Source organism: Oncorhynchus tshawytscha, linkage group LG14 (assembly GCF_018296145.1).
Source record: "Oncorhynchus tshawytscha isolate Ot180627B linkage group LG14, Otsh_v2.0, whole genome shotgun sequence".
Taxonomy (NCBI): domain Eukaryota; kingdom Metazoa; phylum Chordata; class Actinopteri; order Salmoniformes; family Salmonidae; genus Oncorhynchus; species Oncorhynchus tshawytscha.
In genome coordinates, this window is record NC_056442.1 from 26,271,409 (window position 1) to 26,288,080 (window position 16,672).

Here is a 16,672-nt window from a genome sequence, read left to right on the forward strand (position 1 = left end):
AGGACAATTGCCTAAAACACAAGGCCAAATATACACTGGAGTTGCTTACCAAAAAGACAGTAATTGTTCCTGAGTGGTCGAGTTACAGTTTTGACTTAATAAGTCTTCTTGAAAATCTATGGCAAGACCTGAACGTGGTTATCTAGCTATGATCAACAACCAATTTGACAAAGCTTGAACAATTTTGAAAAGAATAATGGGCAAATGTTGCACAATCCCAGTGGAAAGCTCTTAGAGACTTACCCAGAAAGACTCATGGTTGTAATAGCTGCCAAAGGTGCTTTTACAAAGTATTGACTCAGGAGTGTGAATAGTCATGTAAATTAGATACTTCTATATTTAATTTTCAGTGAAGCTGCAAAATCATTTTGGACATTTTCACTTTGTCATTATGGGGTATTGTGTGTAGTTGGGTGAAGGGGAAAAAACATGTAATCCATTTTGAATTCAGGCTGTAACACAACAAAATGTGGAATAAGTCAAGGGTATAAATATTTTCTGAAGGCACTGCAAATTATGAAGTGAAAAAGGGGGAGTTAATTTCTCTTCCCCAAATTTAGTTGACGATATGCATCGATATTTAGAGAACTTGATATTTAAAATAGCTTGCCTGCATCAAACTGCTGCTTCCCATAGTTTGTTCTTGGCACAATGTGAACATACCAATGTGTCACTCACTATCACAGTCAGGCATCTGAACACAATGTTCATTAAACCCACTTCTGTAGCCCTATTGCGCGCTCACTTACAGTACCAGTCAAAAGTTTGGACACACCTACTCATTCAAGTTTAATTTTTTATTTGTACTATTTTCTACATTGTAGAATAATAGTGAAGACATCAGAACTATGAAATAACACATATGTAATCATGTAGTAACCGAAAAGTGTGAAACAAATCAAAGTATATTTTATATTTGAGATTCTTCAAAGTAGCCACCCTTTGTCTTGATGACATCTTTGCACACTCTTGGCATTCTCTCAACCAGTTTCACCTGGAATGTTTTTCCAAATGTGTTGATGATGTTCCCACATATGCTGAATACCTGCTTTTACTTCACTCTGCGATCCAACTCATCCCAAGCCATCTCAATTGGTTTGGTGATTGTGGAGACCATGTCATCTGATGCAGCACTCATCACTCTCCTTCTTGGTCAAATAACCCTTACACAGCCTGGAGGCGTGTTTGGTCATTGTCCTGTTGAAAAACAAATGATAGTCCCACTAAGCGTAAACCAGATGGGATGGCGTATCGGCGCAGAATGCTGTGGTAGCCATGCTGGTTAAGTGTGCCTTGAATTCTAAATAAATCACAGACAGTGTCACCTGCAAAGCACACCCAAACTATCACACCTCCTCCTCCATGCTTCACGGTGGAACCCACACATACTGAAATCATCTCTGTTCTCCTACTCTGCATCTCACAAAGACACAGCGTTTAGAACCAAAAATCTCACATTTGGACGCATCAGACCTAAGGACAGATTTCCACCGGTCTAATGACCATTGCTCGTGTTTCTTGGCCCAAGCAAATCTCTTCTTATTATTGGTGTCCTTTAGTAGTGGTTTCTTTGCACTAATTCCACCATGAAGGCCTGATTCACACAGTCACTTCTGAACAGTTGATGTTGAGATGTGTGTGTTACTTGAACTCTGTGAAGCATTTATTTGGGCTGCAATTTCTGAGGCTGGTAACTCTAATGAACTCTTCTGCAGCAGAGGTAACTCTGTGTTTGTGGTGAGTATATGAATGTGTGTGTGTTATTTGTGCTTCCACATTCTCTGCCACTTAGTTAGCTTTGGTGTGAGGCTCACCTGGCTCGCTCACTTCTGTAGGCCTTGAATGACTGGTCTACAAAACAATGAGTAAGTCCATCTTGTCCTTCTCTGTGAAGCTGCTCGGCACAATCACTGTTTCCTAACGCCCAAACACAGTGTAATGAGGCTTCTTGTCACCTCTCTCTCTCTCCTTTCACAGAAAGGTGTTGAGTGTTCCTGGTGTTGAGGGACTCTGCCTCCCAGCCCGTCCCTCTGTGTGTCCACTGGAGGAGAGAGTGGACATATCAGAGACAACCCCATACAGGCAGGACACACACATGTATGTTTTCCTGTCCAGAACCTCAACAGTCATACTTCATACTTCCCCCGTTGTTTTTTTGTTGTTCTTTTTTTAAAGTTCATCTCAAGTTCTTAGCTTGTTTTACGTCTTTTAATAATCTCTCTCTTCTACTCTCTAAGTTTATCAGACATCTCAGTCATATTTAGGCTTCTCTGATCCGGCTCAGTTAGTGGTCTTCTACTCTCTAAGTTTATCAGACATCTCAGTCATATTTAGGCTTCTCTGATCCGGCTCAGTTAGTGGTCTTCTACTCTCTAAGTTTATCAGACATCTCAGTCATATTTAGGCTTCTCTGATCCGGCTCAGTTAGTGGTATTCTACTCGCTGAGCAGGTGAGTTACAACAACCTACGGTATATATACTGACTACAGTATTTATCAGTTATGCTTCTGATATATCTCATTAACTTCTCTTTCTCTCTCTCTCGCTCAATTCAATTCAATTTAAGGGCTTTATTGGCATGGGAAACATGTGTTTACATTGCCAAAGCAAGTGAAGTAGATAATAGATAAAAGTGAAATAAACAATAGAAATGAACAGTAAACATTACACTTACAAAAGTTCCAAGAGAATAAAGACATTTCAAATGTCATATTATATCTATATACTGTTGTAATGATGTGCAAATAGTTAAAGTACAAAAGGGAAAATAAATAAACATAAATGTAGGTTGTATTTACAATGGTGTTTGTTCTTCGCTGGCTGACCTTCTTGTGGCAACAGGTCACAAATCTTGCTGCTGTGATGGCACACTGTGGTATTCCACCCAGTAGATATGGGAGTTTATCAAAATTAGATTTGTTTTCAAACTCTTTGTTGGTCTGTGTCATCTGAGGGAAATATGTGTCTCTAATATGGTCATACATTTGGCAGGAGGTTAGGAAGCGCAGCTCAGTTTCCACCTCATTTTGTGGGCAGTGTGCACATAGCCTGTCTTCTCTTGAGAGCCAGGTCTGCTTTCGGCGACCTCTCTCACATAGTCAAAGAGTCTGTACATAGTCAAAGATTTCCTTAATTTTGGGTCTGTCACAGTGGCCAGGTATTCTGCCACTTCATACTCTCTGTTTAGGGCCAAATAGCATTCTAGTTTGCTTTGTTTTGTAAATTCTTTCCAATGTGTAATCTTTTTGTTTTCTCATGATTTGGTTGGGTCTAATTGTGTTACTGTCCTTGGGCTCTGTGGGGTCTGTTTGTGTTTATTAACACAGCCCCAGGACCAGCTTGCTTAGGGAGGGGGCTTTTCTTCAGGTTTATTTCTCTGTAGGTGATGGCTTTGTAATGGAAGGTCTCACTCTCAATTTTTTTTCATATATTTTTTAAATTCTCTCTCTCTGTCTCTCTCTTTTGCTTCTCTCACTCCATATCTCTCTCTCTCTTTCTCATGTCTCCAGTGTGTCTGTTCATCCATCTGTGGCTCTACAGTGTAACAGATCAGCTACAGTCCAGCAGTCTGTCCCAGTCTGAATTCACCCTCGTCGTCTCTCCTCTTCCTCGCCCACGCTCTCTTCCACTTATCATCTTCCTTTCACTCCTCCTTTCCTCCCTTTCTTTTTGTGTATCTGTTTGTGTGTAGTGTCCTGGCTGTGTCTCACCTCTGACCTCCAGCCTGATCACATGACTCAGAGGGCTCCTGGTACTGCCATGTGCACCATACAGGTAATCAGCTGTATTCATAGCTTCATAACATGTCTATAAAGGTTGGGACCTACACTATATGGTCAAGAGTATGTGGACACCTGCTCGTCGAACATCTCATTCCAAAATCATGGGCTTTAATATGGAGTTGGTCCCCCTTTGCTGCTATAACAGCTTCCATTCTTCTGGGAAGGCTTTCCACTAGTTATTGGACATTGCTGTGGGGACTTGCTTCCATTCAGCCACAAAGAGCATTAGTGAGGTCGGCACTGATGTTGGGCAATTAGGCCTGGCTTGCAGTTGCCTTTCAATGAATCCTACAGGTGTTCAATGGGGTTGAGGTCAGGGCTCTGTGTAGACAAGTCAAGTTATTCCACACCGATCTCGACAAACCAGTTCTGTATGGACTTCGCTTTGTTCACAGGGTCATTGTTATGCTTGAACAGGGAAGGGCCTTCCCCAAACTGTTGCCTCAAAGTTGGAAGCACAGAATTGTCTAGAATGTCATTGTATGCTGTAGCGTTAAGATTTCCCTTCACTGGAACTAAGGGGCCTAGACCGAACCATGAAAAACATCCCCAGACCATTGTTCCTCCAAACCAAACTTTACAGTTGGCGCTATGCATTCGGGCAGGTAGCGTTCTCCTGGTATCCGCCAAACCCAGATTAGTCCGTCAGACTATGGTGAAGCGTGATTCATCACTCCAGAGAACGCGTTTCCAGAGTCCAACGGCAGCAAGCTTTACACCACTCCAGCCGACGCTTGGCATTGCGCATGGGGACCTTAGTCTTGTGTGCGGCTGCTCGGCCATGGAAAACCATTTCATGAAGCTCCTGACGAACAGTTCTTGTGCTGAAGATGCTTCCAGAGGCCGTTTAGAACTGAGTAGTAAGCTTGCAACCGAGGACAGACCATTTTTACGCGCTTCAGCACTCGGCTGTCTCCTTCGGTGAGCTTGTGTGGTCTACCACTTCACGGCTGAGCCGTTGTTGCTCCTAGACATTTCCACTTCACTATAACATTTCCTGCACTGGGCCTTACAGTTGACTGGGGCAGTTCTAGCAGGTCAGAAATTTTACGAACTCAATTGTTGAAAAGGTGGCATCCTAAAAACCACATTTTTTAAATGATTTAATTAGGCAAGTCAGTTAAGAACAAATTCTTATTTACAATGATGGCCTAGGAACAGTGAATAACAGTGAATGAATAAAACAAATAAAATCTGATAACTAAAAAGTTATTTTCAAAACATGAACAAACATGTTAAAATTATTATTTCAAGCTGTGTGCTTTCTTGTTCAGGGGCCTTGTTCAGGGTCCTTGTTCAGGGGCCTTGTTCAGGGGCCTTGTTCAGGGTCCTTGTTCAGGGTCCTTGTTCAGGGGCCTTGTTCAGGGGCAGAACAACAGATTTTTTACCTTGTCAGCTCTGGGATTCAATCTAGCAACCTTTCGGTTACTGGCCCAATGCTCCAACCACTAGGCTACCTGCTGTTGAAAGTCGATGAGCTCTCCCGTAAGGCCATTCTACTGCCAATGTTTGTCTTTGGAGATTGCATGGCTATGTGCTCGATTTTTGTGGCTGAAATAGCCTAAACCACTAATCTGAAGGAGTGTCCACATACTTTTGTACATATATAGTGTATTCACTGTGTTGCAATGTGCTTTAACATGACATCTCGTTAGAGACCCATTCCAGCGGATGTGTTGCCATGGTTTGACATGTGGTTCACGTTGAGTAGAAGTCTGCTCTGGGTGTTCCTGTTGCTTTGTAACAATGTCTCAGTCAAATGTCCCTCTCAGAATTATAGATGAGTAGAGGTGTACCTCAGTTCAGACTGACTTCACAGCTCCTATTGCTCTTCATTCGAAGAGTTGTATCTTACATTTGAATGCTCTATGTCCTTTTTCAAATCTATATAGGTTTTAAAGGCCCAGTGCAGTCAAAAGTATGTTTTTCTTGTGTTTTGATATCATATTGTAACAACAGCTGAAAAAGCTATCACTGTAAAAGTGTGAGGAAATTATATCAGTAGCTAGGTTTCCATCCAATTAGTAAATATTCTAGAATCAGCGTTAAAGAAAATATGTGCATTTTCTCACCAGTGGTTTGTTTCCACCAAACTGACTTGTTGTGAATATAAATCATGATGAGTTTTCATGTACAGAATAAGGTTAATGTGCTTCCATCTAATTTTCAACTCTACCTACAGTTTTGTCTCAAAAACTGTTGTGTTAAATAGCAAATGTGCCTACTTTGGCCTTGGCCCGTGCGCAATATCCAACAGCTCACAGATACTGTGCTAGTCTCCGTGATGAGATTATTATGGATAAGAGCGAGGATATTTTTAATTGTCAAATGGCAGTCCAGCATCGATCATCATGTCACCCTCGATATTTATTGGAAAGGAGCATCAAGCTCATCACCGTGCACTTTCACCATCCTGTGAAGTTCATCATAACTTATTTTATCTGTAGCCAGAGTCATAGTGGGAGGACCTCATCGCGTGTTTACTTCAATATGATGGTTCTTAAATCAATATTTGCGCATAAAGGTGTTTTCACCGCCATTTCTCGCATAAATAATTTTACAGACACAAAAAAATTGTGCAATGTCGAAAGAAGAAATGATCTCTGCATTTTAAAAGTTGATGGAAACTTCCTGTCTCCATCACAGCTGTCGTGATTTCTTTAAAACTGTGGAAGGAAACATGGTTAGTGTTATTTCCTGATAGTTTCTGGCTCGCATACACAGGATGAATGGGTGCATGGGTGGAGTTTTGGCTTGCCTGATGACATCACCAGGCGGTATAAGGTGTAATAGACCAATGACAAAGAGAGTTCTAAACCTCTCTGCCAATAACCTCTCTCCCATTAGGCCCGTCCTCCACTTTGGTGCCCATCCCCTCACACTCAGACCTCTCCCAGACAATCCTAGTAAAATTATTGATTAAGAAAGATTATTTTGCTATAAAGCTATTTTTGTTTATTTTTGACCACTACAGGTATTTATTTCTTACCCAGAAATAATTTGATATTGAGATAAAAACAACCTTTAATACTGTAACCATTATATTGTATCAAGTTCAAATCATTCTCCAATGATAATTTAACATTTTCGGGAAGATCCTCATGTCTTTTAAATACACAGTCACGCTCCCTCTCAAGTGTGTCTTCTGTTCAATAGCTGACAGCAGCCAATGGTGCTCTGTCCATCATCAACCCACTGTATCTCCATGAGCATGGCGATGACTGGCTGACGCATCAACCAACCAGCCCACAGCGAGTTAATCGGCCATCCAATTATAAGTGTGAGAGACGACTGAGTACCAGACCTTGGCCAGGGGCGGATCTTCTTACTAAGAGATCTATCTCATTGGAGCAGGAGCCCTGCAACTCTAGTCCTAATAATCCAGGTAAAGTGCTTTTGCTGTTAAAGGCCCAGTGGGGTCAAAAACATGATTTCTTTAGTTTTATCATTATTTCCTCACTACGAGGTTGGAATAATCCTGTGAAATTGTGAAAATGATGATGATGCCCTTTTAGTGTAAGAGCTGAAATGATTTGATATAAAAAATAATATATATATTTTAAACGACTGCATTGGACCTTAAAGGTGTTTTATTATCCATGTCCATCCTGTCTGTGGGAAAATGTCACCTCATTAATCTTCTCTCTGTAGCTAATGAGACATCTTAGAGCTCACTAGCCATTATGCCAAAACCAAAATCAACCAACGACTAACTGACACAGCGCATTCGGAAAGTATTCAGACCCCTTGACTTTTTCCACATTTTGTTACTTTACAGCCTTGTTCTAAAATGTATTAAATTGTTTTTAATTCCCTCATCAATCTACACACAATACCCTATAATGACAAAGCAGAAATAAAACTGATATCAAATTTACATAAGTATTCAGACCCTTTACTCAGTACTTTGTTGAAGCACCTTTGGCAGTGATTACAGCCGAGTCTTCTTGGGTATGATGCTACAAGCATGGCACACCTGTATTTGGGGAGTTTCTCCCATTCTTCTCTGCAGATCCTCTCAAGCTCTGTCAGGTTGGATGGGGAATGTCACTGCACAGCAATTTTCACATCTCTCCAGAGATGTTCGATCGCGTTTAAGTCCGGCTCTGGCTGGGCCACTCAAGGACATTCAGAGACTTGTCCCAAAGCCAACTCCAAGCGGGCTGTCATGTGCCTTTTACTGAGGAATGGCTTCCGCCTGGCCACTCTACCATAAAGGCCTAATTGGAGGAGTGCTGCAGAGATGGTTGTCTTTCTGGAAGATTCTCCTATCTCCACAGAGGAACTCTGGAGCTCTGTCAGAGTGACCATCGGGTTGTTGGTCACCTCCCTGACCAAGGCCCTTCTCCCCCAAATGCTCAGTTTGGCCGGGCGGCCAGCTCTAGGAAGAGTCTTGGTGGTCCCAAACTTCTTCAATTTAAGTATGATGGAGGCCATTGCGTTCTTGGGGACCTTCAGTGCTGCAGAATTTTTTGGGATACCCTTCCCCAGATCTGTGCCTTGACACAATCCTGTCTCGGAGCTCTACGAACAAGTCCTTTGCTCTAACATGCACTGTCAACTGTGGGACGTTATATAGACAGGTGTGTGCCTTTCCAAATCATGTCCAATCAATTTAATTTTCCACAGGTGGACTCCAATCAAGTTGTAGAAACATCTCAAGGATGATCAATGGAAACAGGATGCACTTGAGCTCAATTTCAAATATCATAGCAAAGGGTGTGAATACTTATATGTAAATATATATTTTTTATATTCATATACATTTGCAAAAATGTCTTTCGCTTTGTCATTATGGGGTATTGTGTGTAGATTGAGGGAAAAAATATATTTGATCCATTTTAGAAAAAGGCTAACTTAACAACATTTGGAAAAATGAAGGTGTCTGAATACTTTCCGAATGCACTGTATGTTTAATCTTGTCTATAGGGTCTCCTGTAGTCCAGGCTGCCCCGTCTCCCCCCACCCCTAAAGAGGTGGTGGTTTTGAGGAGCCCCAGTAATGATGCTTCCATTGAGTCACTCCACAGAACAGGGAGCCAGGACCGCACTACCAGGCCCCCCTCAGACCCCAAGCCCCTGTTCATCCCTGCCCCTCAGTCGCCTCAGAGGGTGTCCTGGATTGAGGACAATGTATGGCTCTCCCTCCTCCACCCACCCTCCCCGGAGCTAGACTCGCTGTCAATCAACAGCGTCGAGGAGGAGCCGGAGTCGGTCACCAGTCCCTCCCACTCCCCCCACCCCTCGCATCGGTTGGCCGACAAGGTGATGCACCGCCTCTCGGTTGTGGGCCTCGCCATTGGTGGGCTGGGGCGTTCACAGAAGAGGCTGACCAAGCGGGTGCAGGAGCTCAGCAAGCGGAGGGACGGAGTGTTTGCCGAGGCAGTGATGGGATTCGTTGAGATGACCCTGGGGGCTGGGTTTATCCCTGACATGACAGGTGCGGACATGCTTCAGGAGGTGCGTACGGCTCTCACTGCCCTGAGAGAGACACTGCTGGACTGTCCTGAGATACACATCTTCATAGACAGTATGGCCGACACAACAGACTGGGAGCTGGGTGAGTGTTAGAAAACAGAATATCACTACTATTATACAGAAAAACTGCTTTAGTTTACTATCCACCACAAAGCCAAGACGGACGAATACTCAACTACATAATATTCCAGAGTTGGTTTCTAACACCTCAGTCTCTCCTTATCATCCATTTTCTCCTTCTCTCTGTCCTCTATCTACATTAGATGCCATACTGGAGCGCTCCCTACACAAGGTGGCCCTAAAGCCTGTGAACGCCCACCTGTACACCTGCCTCCAGAGCTGTCGGGACCACGACGGTAGCCTGCGGAAGCTGAGGGAGAACCAGCGGCTCCTGGAGGGCCGGGGGGTGGAGGAGCTGGAAGGGACGCCTGGGGCGGGGGTCCCTGACCCTGTCACCCTGGAGAAGATCCAGCAGAGGTGGTCAGCCATGCACCAGTCCTACTCCCCCAGCAGGAAGGTCCATATCCTGCTCAAGGTCTGCAAGACCATCTACCACAGCATGACGGCCAATGCCAACCCAGGTGGGTGGTGCAGGGTACACCTCCTCAGCCTCGGTATGTGGAGTAAATGGGGTTGGTTAGGGTTAGTGTATATCTCTCTCTTTCTTTAGGTATGGGGAAATTCACCATACACTCTATTAAGGATAATGTTTGGAGTTCTTTGACCTTTGACTCCCTCCTCACATCTGTCTCAGGTGTGGTGTATGGGGCTGATGACTTCTTGCCCTGTTTGACCTGGGTAATTCTGCGTGGTGATGTGGTCACTCTGCAGCTGGACACTGACTACATGATGGAGCTACTGGACCCCACACAGCTGCAGGGAGAGGGTACAAATGATACAAACGTATCACGCAGACCCACAGAAACATGTACAGCACCTGTGAAAAGTTTGGACACACCTAATCATTCAAGGGTTTTTCTTTATTTGAACTATTTTCTACATTGTCGAATAACAGTGAAGACATCAAAACTATGGAATAAATAACACATATGGAATCATGTAGTAACCAAAAAAGTGTTAAACAAATCAAAATATATTTTAGATTTTAGATTCTTCAAAGTAGCTACCCTTTGCCTTGGTGACAGCTTTGCACACACTTGGCATTCTCTCAACCAGCTTCACCTGGAATGCCTTTCCAACAGTCTTGAAGGAGTTCCCACATATGCTGAGAACTTGTTGGCAGCTTTTCCTTCCGTCTGCGGTCCAACTCACCTAAAACCATCTCAACTGGGTTGAGGTCGGGTGATTGCGGAGGCCAGGTCATCTGATGCAGCACTCCATCACTCTCCTTCTTGGTCAAATAGCCCTTACACAGCCTGGAGGTGTGTTGGACAATTGTCCTGTTGAAAAACAAATGTTAGTCCCACTAAGCGCAAACCAGATGGGATGGCTTAACGCTGCAGAATGCCGTGGTAGCCATGCTGGTTAAGTGTGCCTTGAATTCTAAATAAATCACAGACAGTGTCACCAGCAATCACACCTCCTCCTTCATGCTTCATGGTGGAACCCACACATGCAGAGATCATCTGTTCACCTACTCTGCATCTCACAAAGACACAGCGTTTAGAACCAAAAATGTCACATTTGGACTCATCAGACCTAAGGACAGATTTCCACCGGTCTAATGTCCATTGCTTGTGTTTCTTGGCCCAAGCCAGTCTCTTCTTCTTATTGGTGTCCTTTAGTAGTGGTTCCTTTGCAGCAATTCAACCATGATGGCCTGTTTCGCGCAGTCTCTTCTGAGCAGTTGATGTTGAGTTGTGTCTGATATTTGAACTCTGTGAAGCATTTAATTGGGCTGCAATTTCTGAGGCTGGTAACTATAATGAACTTGTCCTCTGCAGCAGATTGACTCTGGGTCTTCATTTCCTGTGACGGTCGTCAGGAGAGCCAGTTTCATCATAGCGCTTGATGGTTTTTGCGACCGCACTTGAAGAAACTTCGAAACTTCTTGACATTTTCCGGATTGACTGACCTTCATGTTTTAAAGTAATGATGGACTGTCATTTCTCTTTGCTTACTTGAGCTGTTCTTGCCATAATATGGACTTGGTCTTTTACCAAATAGGGCCATCTTCTGTATACCACCCCTACCTTACAACCCCTACAACACAACTGATTGGCTCAAGCTCATTAAGAAGGTAATAAATTCCACAAATGAACTTTTAACAAGGTACAACTGTTAATTGAAATGCATTCCAGGTGACTACCTCATGAAACTGGTTGAGAGAATGCCAAGAGTGTGCAAAGCTGTCATCAAAGCAAAGGGTGTCTACTTTGAAGATTCTCAATTATGAGATTTGATCACTTTTTTGGTTACTACATGATTCCATATGTTATTTCATAGTTTTGATGTCTTCACTATTATTCTATAATGTAGAAAATAGTAAAAAATAATAAGAAAAGCCCTTGAATGACTAGGTGTGTCCAAACTTTTGACTGATACTGTATGTGTACACGGACACTCATGTGTACACGGACCCACCTTATACAGTAGTAACCCTCTTTCGATCACTGTTTCTCTCTCTCTCTACCTCTGTGTCTGTCTCTCTATTTTGCAGGAGGTTACTACTTGACGTCCCTGTATGCCTCTCTCTTCTACATCAGCAGCTTCCGCCCTCGTCTCGCCACGCGCCAGCTCAGCACCGAGGCCCAACAATCCCTGAGCCAATGGCAACGCAGGCGCACTCTGCACTGCAACCAATCACGACGCAGCACGAATCGGAGGACCCTCCGGAGACCTGGGCACGGCGAGAAGGGCAAGGAGTACTCCAGTGATGCAGAGCCGGAAACTGGCACAGGAAGTGTAACTGATGACCCACCGGCACCCTCTAGTGTTCGGGCAAAGGCACTGCACATAATCTCAGAGGTTGTGGTAGCGGTGAGGGAGGAGGAGGGCAGCAGAGTGGAGGGCCAAGGACCCCCAGCTATACAACTCCAGACCTCACCTCAGAAGGGGAGACAGGACTCAGGTTAGTCTCCGCAGCGTCCATGAGGCCCTCCACAGATGCTACCCTGCACAGCATGGCCTTCGCTCCAGATCAAAACTCCAAACCTACAACCTCATTTTGGCCAAAATTAACCGGATAGATTACTGCTACCAAGGTTTCCTGTTTCCAAGCTATACGGAGGGTGCTCTAGCAAATAAACAGCAGAGACCCGAGGACACCATCCAACCTGGAACTGAGTGAGTAGTGTTTGGTCTGATGCTATTTTGAAAGCCAAAAAGAAAAAGAAAGTACATTACAATGATATATTTTATTTTATGGGTACTGATAGCTGAGGTAAGGCTCCCAGGCTTGCTAGGACAGACCAGATACAAATTCAATTAGCACTAAGGTGCGAAGGCAAAGGTGTCGAGGCCTTTGGGCCCAACAAGTTGCAGGAGTCTTTGAAGCATCCTCTGAAGCCACCTCCTGCTGTTCAGAGACCAGTCGCTGGGATTTTCTACAAGAAATCTGCCTCCAGAAATAAAAGTTTCTCCCAAGTAGGTGTGACACCTATTCCTGTTGCCTGCTGCACTGCTGCTTGGATTCCACCTGGCGATCTGTTCACCGTCTGCCCTGGCCTGTCTCCCCCTGTCTGGTACAGGTATCCCCACCACACTCACCCCTCTCACCCGAGCTTTCACTCACCTCCAGCACTCACGCACTGTTGGGGCGAGTGGCTCTGAACTTACAATGGCTAAACCCAAGTCGTTATATATTTTCTTATTTTCTTGTGCATTTTGCTATTTTGCTTTTTGACTCATGACTCCTGCATACTTTGTTGACTACAAACTTTCTTTACCCAAACGTGGGACAGACTATGCTTGTACCCACACTCAGGACTCTGACTCTCTATTGGTTACACAGACTTTTGGCCTCCCATCCTATTCTAACCACCTCTCGCCGGCTTTGTATTCATGTCACCTGATGAAATTGCTGTATAATATGATCTTATTGCCATCTGATGCACATTCAGATGTCATAAATCAACACTGCAGAGCTCTCCCTGTCCTCTGTCGTGCCTTGATTGTATTACTGTTGATGATATCTGGAAATGTGCATGTACACCCTGGCCCATCTACTGTTTCAGGCCCCAATTCTGATTTGTGCTCCGATATCTGTTTCACGGATTTCTGCTCTCGTAAAAGCCTGGGTTTTCTGCACGTTAACTCTAGAAGCTTATTACCTAAAATGAAAGTGTGGGTTCACAGCTCCAATCCAGATGTGTTGGTCATTACTGAGACGGGGTTAAGGAAGAGTGTTTTGAATACTGAATACTAACCTTTCTGGTTATAAGCTTTTTCGGCAAGACAGATCTTCCAAACCTTCCTTCATGAACTGGCCTCTGTAAAATGGTATAGAATCAGCTCTGTCGAAGATGCTTGGACCTTCTTTTTTGATATTTTCAGTGGTATTGTTAACAAACACGCCCCCGTAAAGAAAATGGGAATTAAAAACAGGTTCAGCCCCTGGTTCGACCGTGATCTGGCAGAGTTACTCCACCTCAAGAATTGGCATTTGGCACACGCGTACTCAGGCTGACTGGCTGTCGTTCAGGCAAATGACAAATAAGTGCACTTGGGCTATCCGGAAGGCCAAAGTGAGTTACTTTAAGGAAATGTTCTCTCTCTGTGGGTCTAACCCCATGAAGATCTGGAAAACTGTTAAAGACCTGGAGAATAAATCATTCTCCTCCACAGCTGCCCATGTCCCTTAATGTTGATGATGTGGTTGTTACTGACAAGAAGCACATGGCTGAGCTCTTAAATCACCACTTAATTAAGTCAGGATTCCTATTTGACTCAGCCATGCCTCCTTGCCCGTCCAACATTTCCTCATCTCCCACCCCTTCTAATGCGACTATCCCCGATGCTTCTCCCTCTTTTTCCCCTGCCCCGCCACATAGTTTCTCCTTGCAGGCAGTCGCTGAGTCTGAGGTGCTAAAGGAACTCCTGAAACTTGACCCCAAAAAACATCTGGGCCAGATGGTTTTTAGACCCTTTCTTCTTTAAGGTTGCTGCCCATATCATCGCCAAGCCTATCTCTGACCTTTTTAACCTGTCTCTCCTTTCTGGGGAGGTTCCCATTGCTTGGAAGGCAGCCACGGTGTGTCCTTTATTTAGAGGAGGAGATCAAGCTGATCCTAACTGTTATAGGCCTATTTCTATTTTGCCCTGTTTATCAAAAGTGTCGGAAAAACTTGTCAATAGTCAACTGACTGGCTTTCTTGACGTCCATAGTATTCTCTCAGGTGTGCAATCTGGTTTCCGCTCAGGTTATGGATGTGTCACTGCAACCTTAAAGGTCCTCAATGATGTCACCATTGCCCTTGATTCTAAGCAATATTGTGCTGCTATTTTTATTGACTTGGCCAAAGCTTTTGAGACGGTAGACCATTCCATTCTTGTGGGCCGGCTAAGGAGTATTGGTGTCTCTGAGGAGTCTTTGGGCTGGTTTGCTAACTACCTCTCACAAAGAGTGCAGTGTATAAAGTCAGAAAATCTGCTGTCTCAGCCACTGCCTGTCACCAAGGGAGTAATCAAATCCAATCAAATCAAATGTATTTATATAGCCCTTCATACATCAGCTGATATCTCAAAGTGCTGTACAGAAACCCATCCTAAAACCCCAAACAGCAAGCAATGCAGGTGTAGAAGCACGGTGGCTAGGAAAAACTCCCTAGAAAGGCCAAAACCTAGGAAGAAACCTAGAGAGGAACCAGGCTATGTGGGGTGGCCAGTCCTCTTCTGGCTGTGCCGGGTGGAGATTATAACAGAACATGGCCAAGATGTTCAAATGTTCATAAATGACCAGCATGGTCGAATAATAATAAGGCAGAACAGTTGAAACTGGAGCAGCAGCACGGCCAGGTGGACTGGGGACAGCAAGGAGTCATCATGTCAGGTAGTCCTGGGGCATGGTCCTAGGGCTCAGGTCCTCCGAGAGAGAGAGAGAGAAAGAGAGAATTAGAGAACGCACACTTAGATTCACACAGGACACCGAATAGGACAGGAGAAGTACTCCAGATATAACAAACTGACCCTAGGCCCCCGACACATTAACTACTGCAGCATAAATACTGGAGGCTGAGACAGGAGGGGTCAGGAGACACTGTGGCCCCATCCGAGGACACCCCCAGACAGGGCCAAACAGGAAGGATATAACCCCACCCACTTTTCCAAAGCACAGCCCCCACACCACTAGAGGGATATCTTCAACCACCAACTTACCATCCTGAGACAAGGCTGAGTATAGCCCACAAAGATCTCCGCCATGGCACAACCCAAGGGGGGGCGCCAACCCAGACAGGATGACCACATCAGTGAATCAACCCACTCAGGTGATGCACCCCTTCCAGGGACGGCATGAGAGAGCCCCAGTAAGCCAGTGACTCAGCCCCTGTAATAGAGGCAGAGAATCCCAGTGGCAGAGAATCCCAGTGGGAAGAGGGGAACCGGCCAGGCAGAGACAGCAAGGGCGGTTCGTTGCTCCAGAGCCTTTCCGTTCACCTTCCCACTCCTGGGCCAGACTACACTCAATCATATGACCCACTGAAGAGATAAGTCTTCAGTAAGGACTTAAAGGTTGAGACCGAGTTTGCGTCTCTGACATGGGTAGGCAGACTGTTCCATAAAAATGGAGCTCTATAGGAGAAAGCCCTGCCTCCAGCTGTTTGCTTAGAAATTCTAGGGACAATTAGGAGGCCTGCGTCTTGTGACCGTAGCGTACGTGTAGGTATGTACGGCAGGACCAAATCAGAGAGATAGGTAGGAGCAAGCCCATGTAATGCTTTGTAGGTTAGCAGTAAAACCTTGAAATCAGCCCTTGCTTTGACAGGAAGCCAGTGTAGAGAGGCTAGCACTGGAGTAATATGATCACATTTTTTGGTCATTTTCTAATCAGGATTCTAGCAGCCGTATTTAGCACCAACTGAAGTTTATTTTGTGCTTTATCCGGGTAGCCGGAAAGTAGAGCATTGCAGTAGTCTAACCTAGAAGTGACAAAAGCATGGATTAATATTTCTGCATCATTTTGGGACAGAAAGTTTCTGATTTTTGCAATGTTACGTAGATGGAAAAAAGCTGTCCTTGAAATGGTCTTGATATGTTCTTCAAAAGATAGATCAGGGTCCAGAGTAACGCCGAGGTCCTTCACAGTTTTATTTGAGACGACTGTACAACCATTAAGATTAATTGTCAGATTCAACAGAAGATCTCTTTGTTTCTTGGGACCTAGAACAAGCATCTCTGTTTTGTCCGAGTTTAAAAGTAGAAAGTTTGCAGCCATCCACTTCCTTATGTCTGAAACACATGCTTCTAGCAAGGGCAATTTTGGGGCTTCACCATGTTTCATTGAAATGTACAGCT

General features: G+C 44.4%; 1 protein-coding gene across 1 annotated transcript; it reads left to right on the forward strand.

Annotated features, from left to right (window-relative positions):
• The first annotated feature begins 1,989 nt into the window (after positions 1-1,989).
• On the forward strand, positions 1,990-13,245 carry LOC112266867 (ras and Rab interactor 3). Its single transcript, XM_024444755.2, has 7 exons — positions 1,990-2,097; positions 3,692-3,774; positions 6,939-7,167; positions 8,712-9,341; positions 9,523-9,840; positions 10,014-10,145; positions 11,880-13,245. Exons 2-7 carry the CDS (start codon positions 3,733-3,735, stop codon positions 12,293-12,295), a joined length of 1,767 nt encoding a protein of 588 aa, XP_024300523.1. The 5' UTR covers positions 1,990-2,097; positions 3,692-3,732; the 3' UTR covers positions 12,296-13,245.
• Positions 13,246-16,672: the final 3,427 nt, after the last annotated feature.

Coding starts and splice junctions, on each gene's coding strand:
- LOC112266867 (XM_024444755.2), top strand. CDS start 3,733: ATGACTCAGAGGGCTCCTGGTACTGCCATGTGCACCATACAG. Junction 7,168..8,711: donor CTCTAGTCCTAATAATCCAG/GTAAAGTGCTTT, acceptor TCTTGTCTATAG/GGTCTCCTGTAGTCCAGGCT. Junction 9,841..10,013: donor GACGGCCAATGCCAACCCAG/GTGGGTGGTGCA, acceptor CATCTGTCTCAG/GTGTGGTGTATGGGGCTGAT.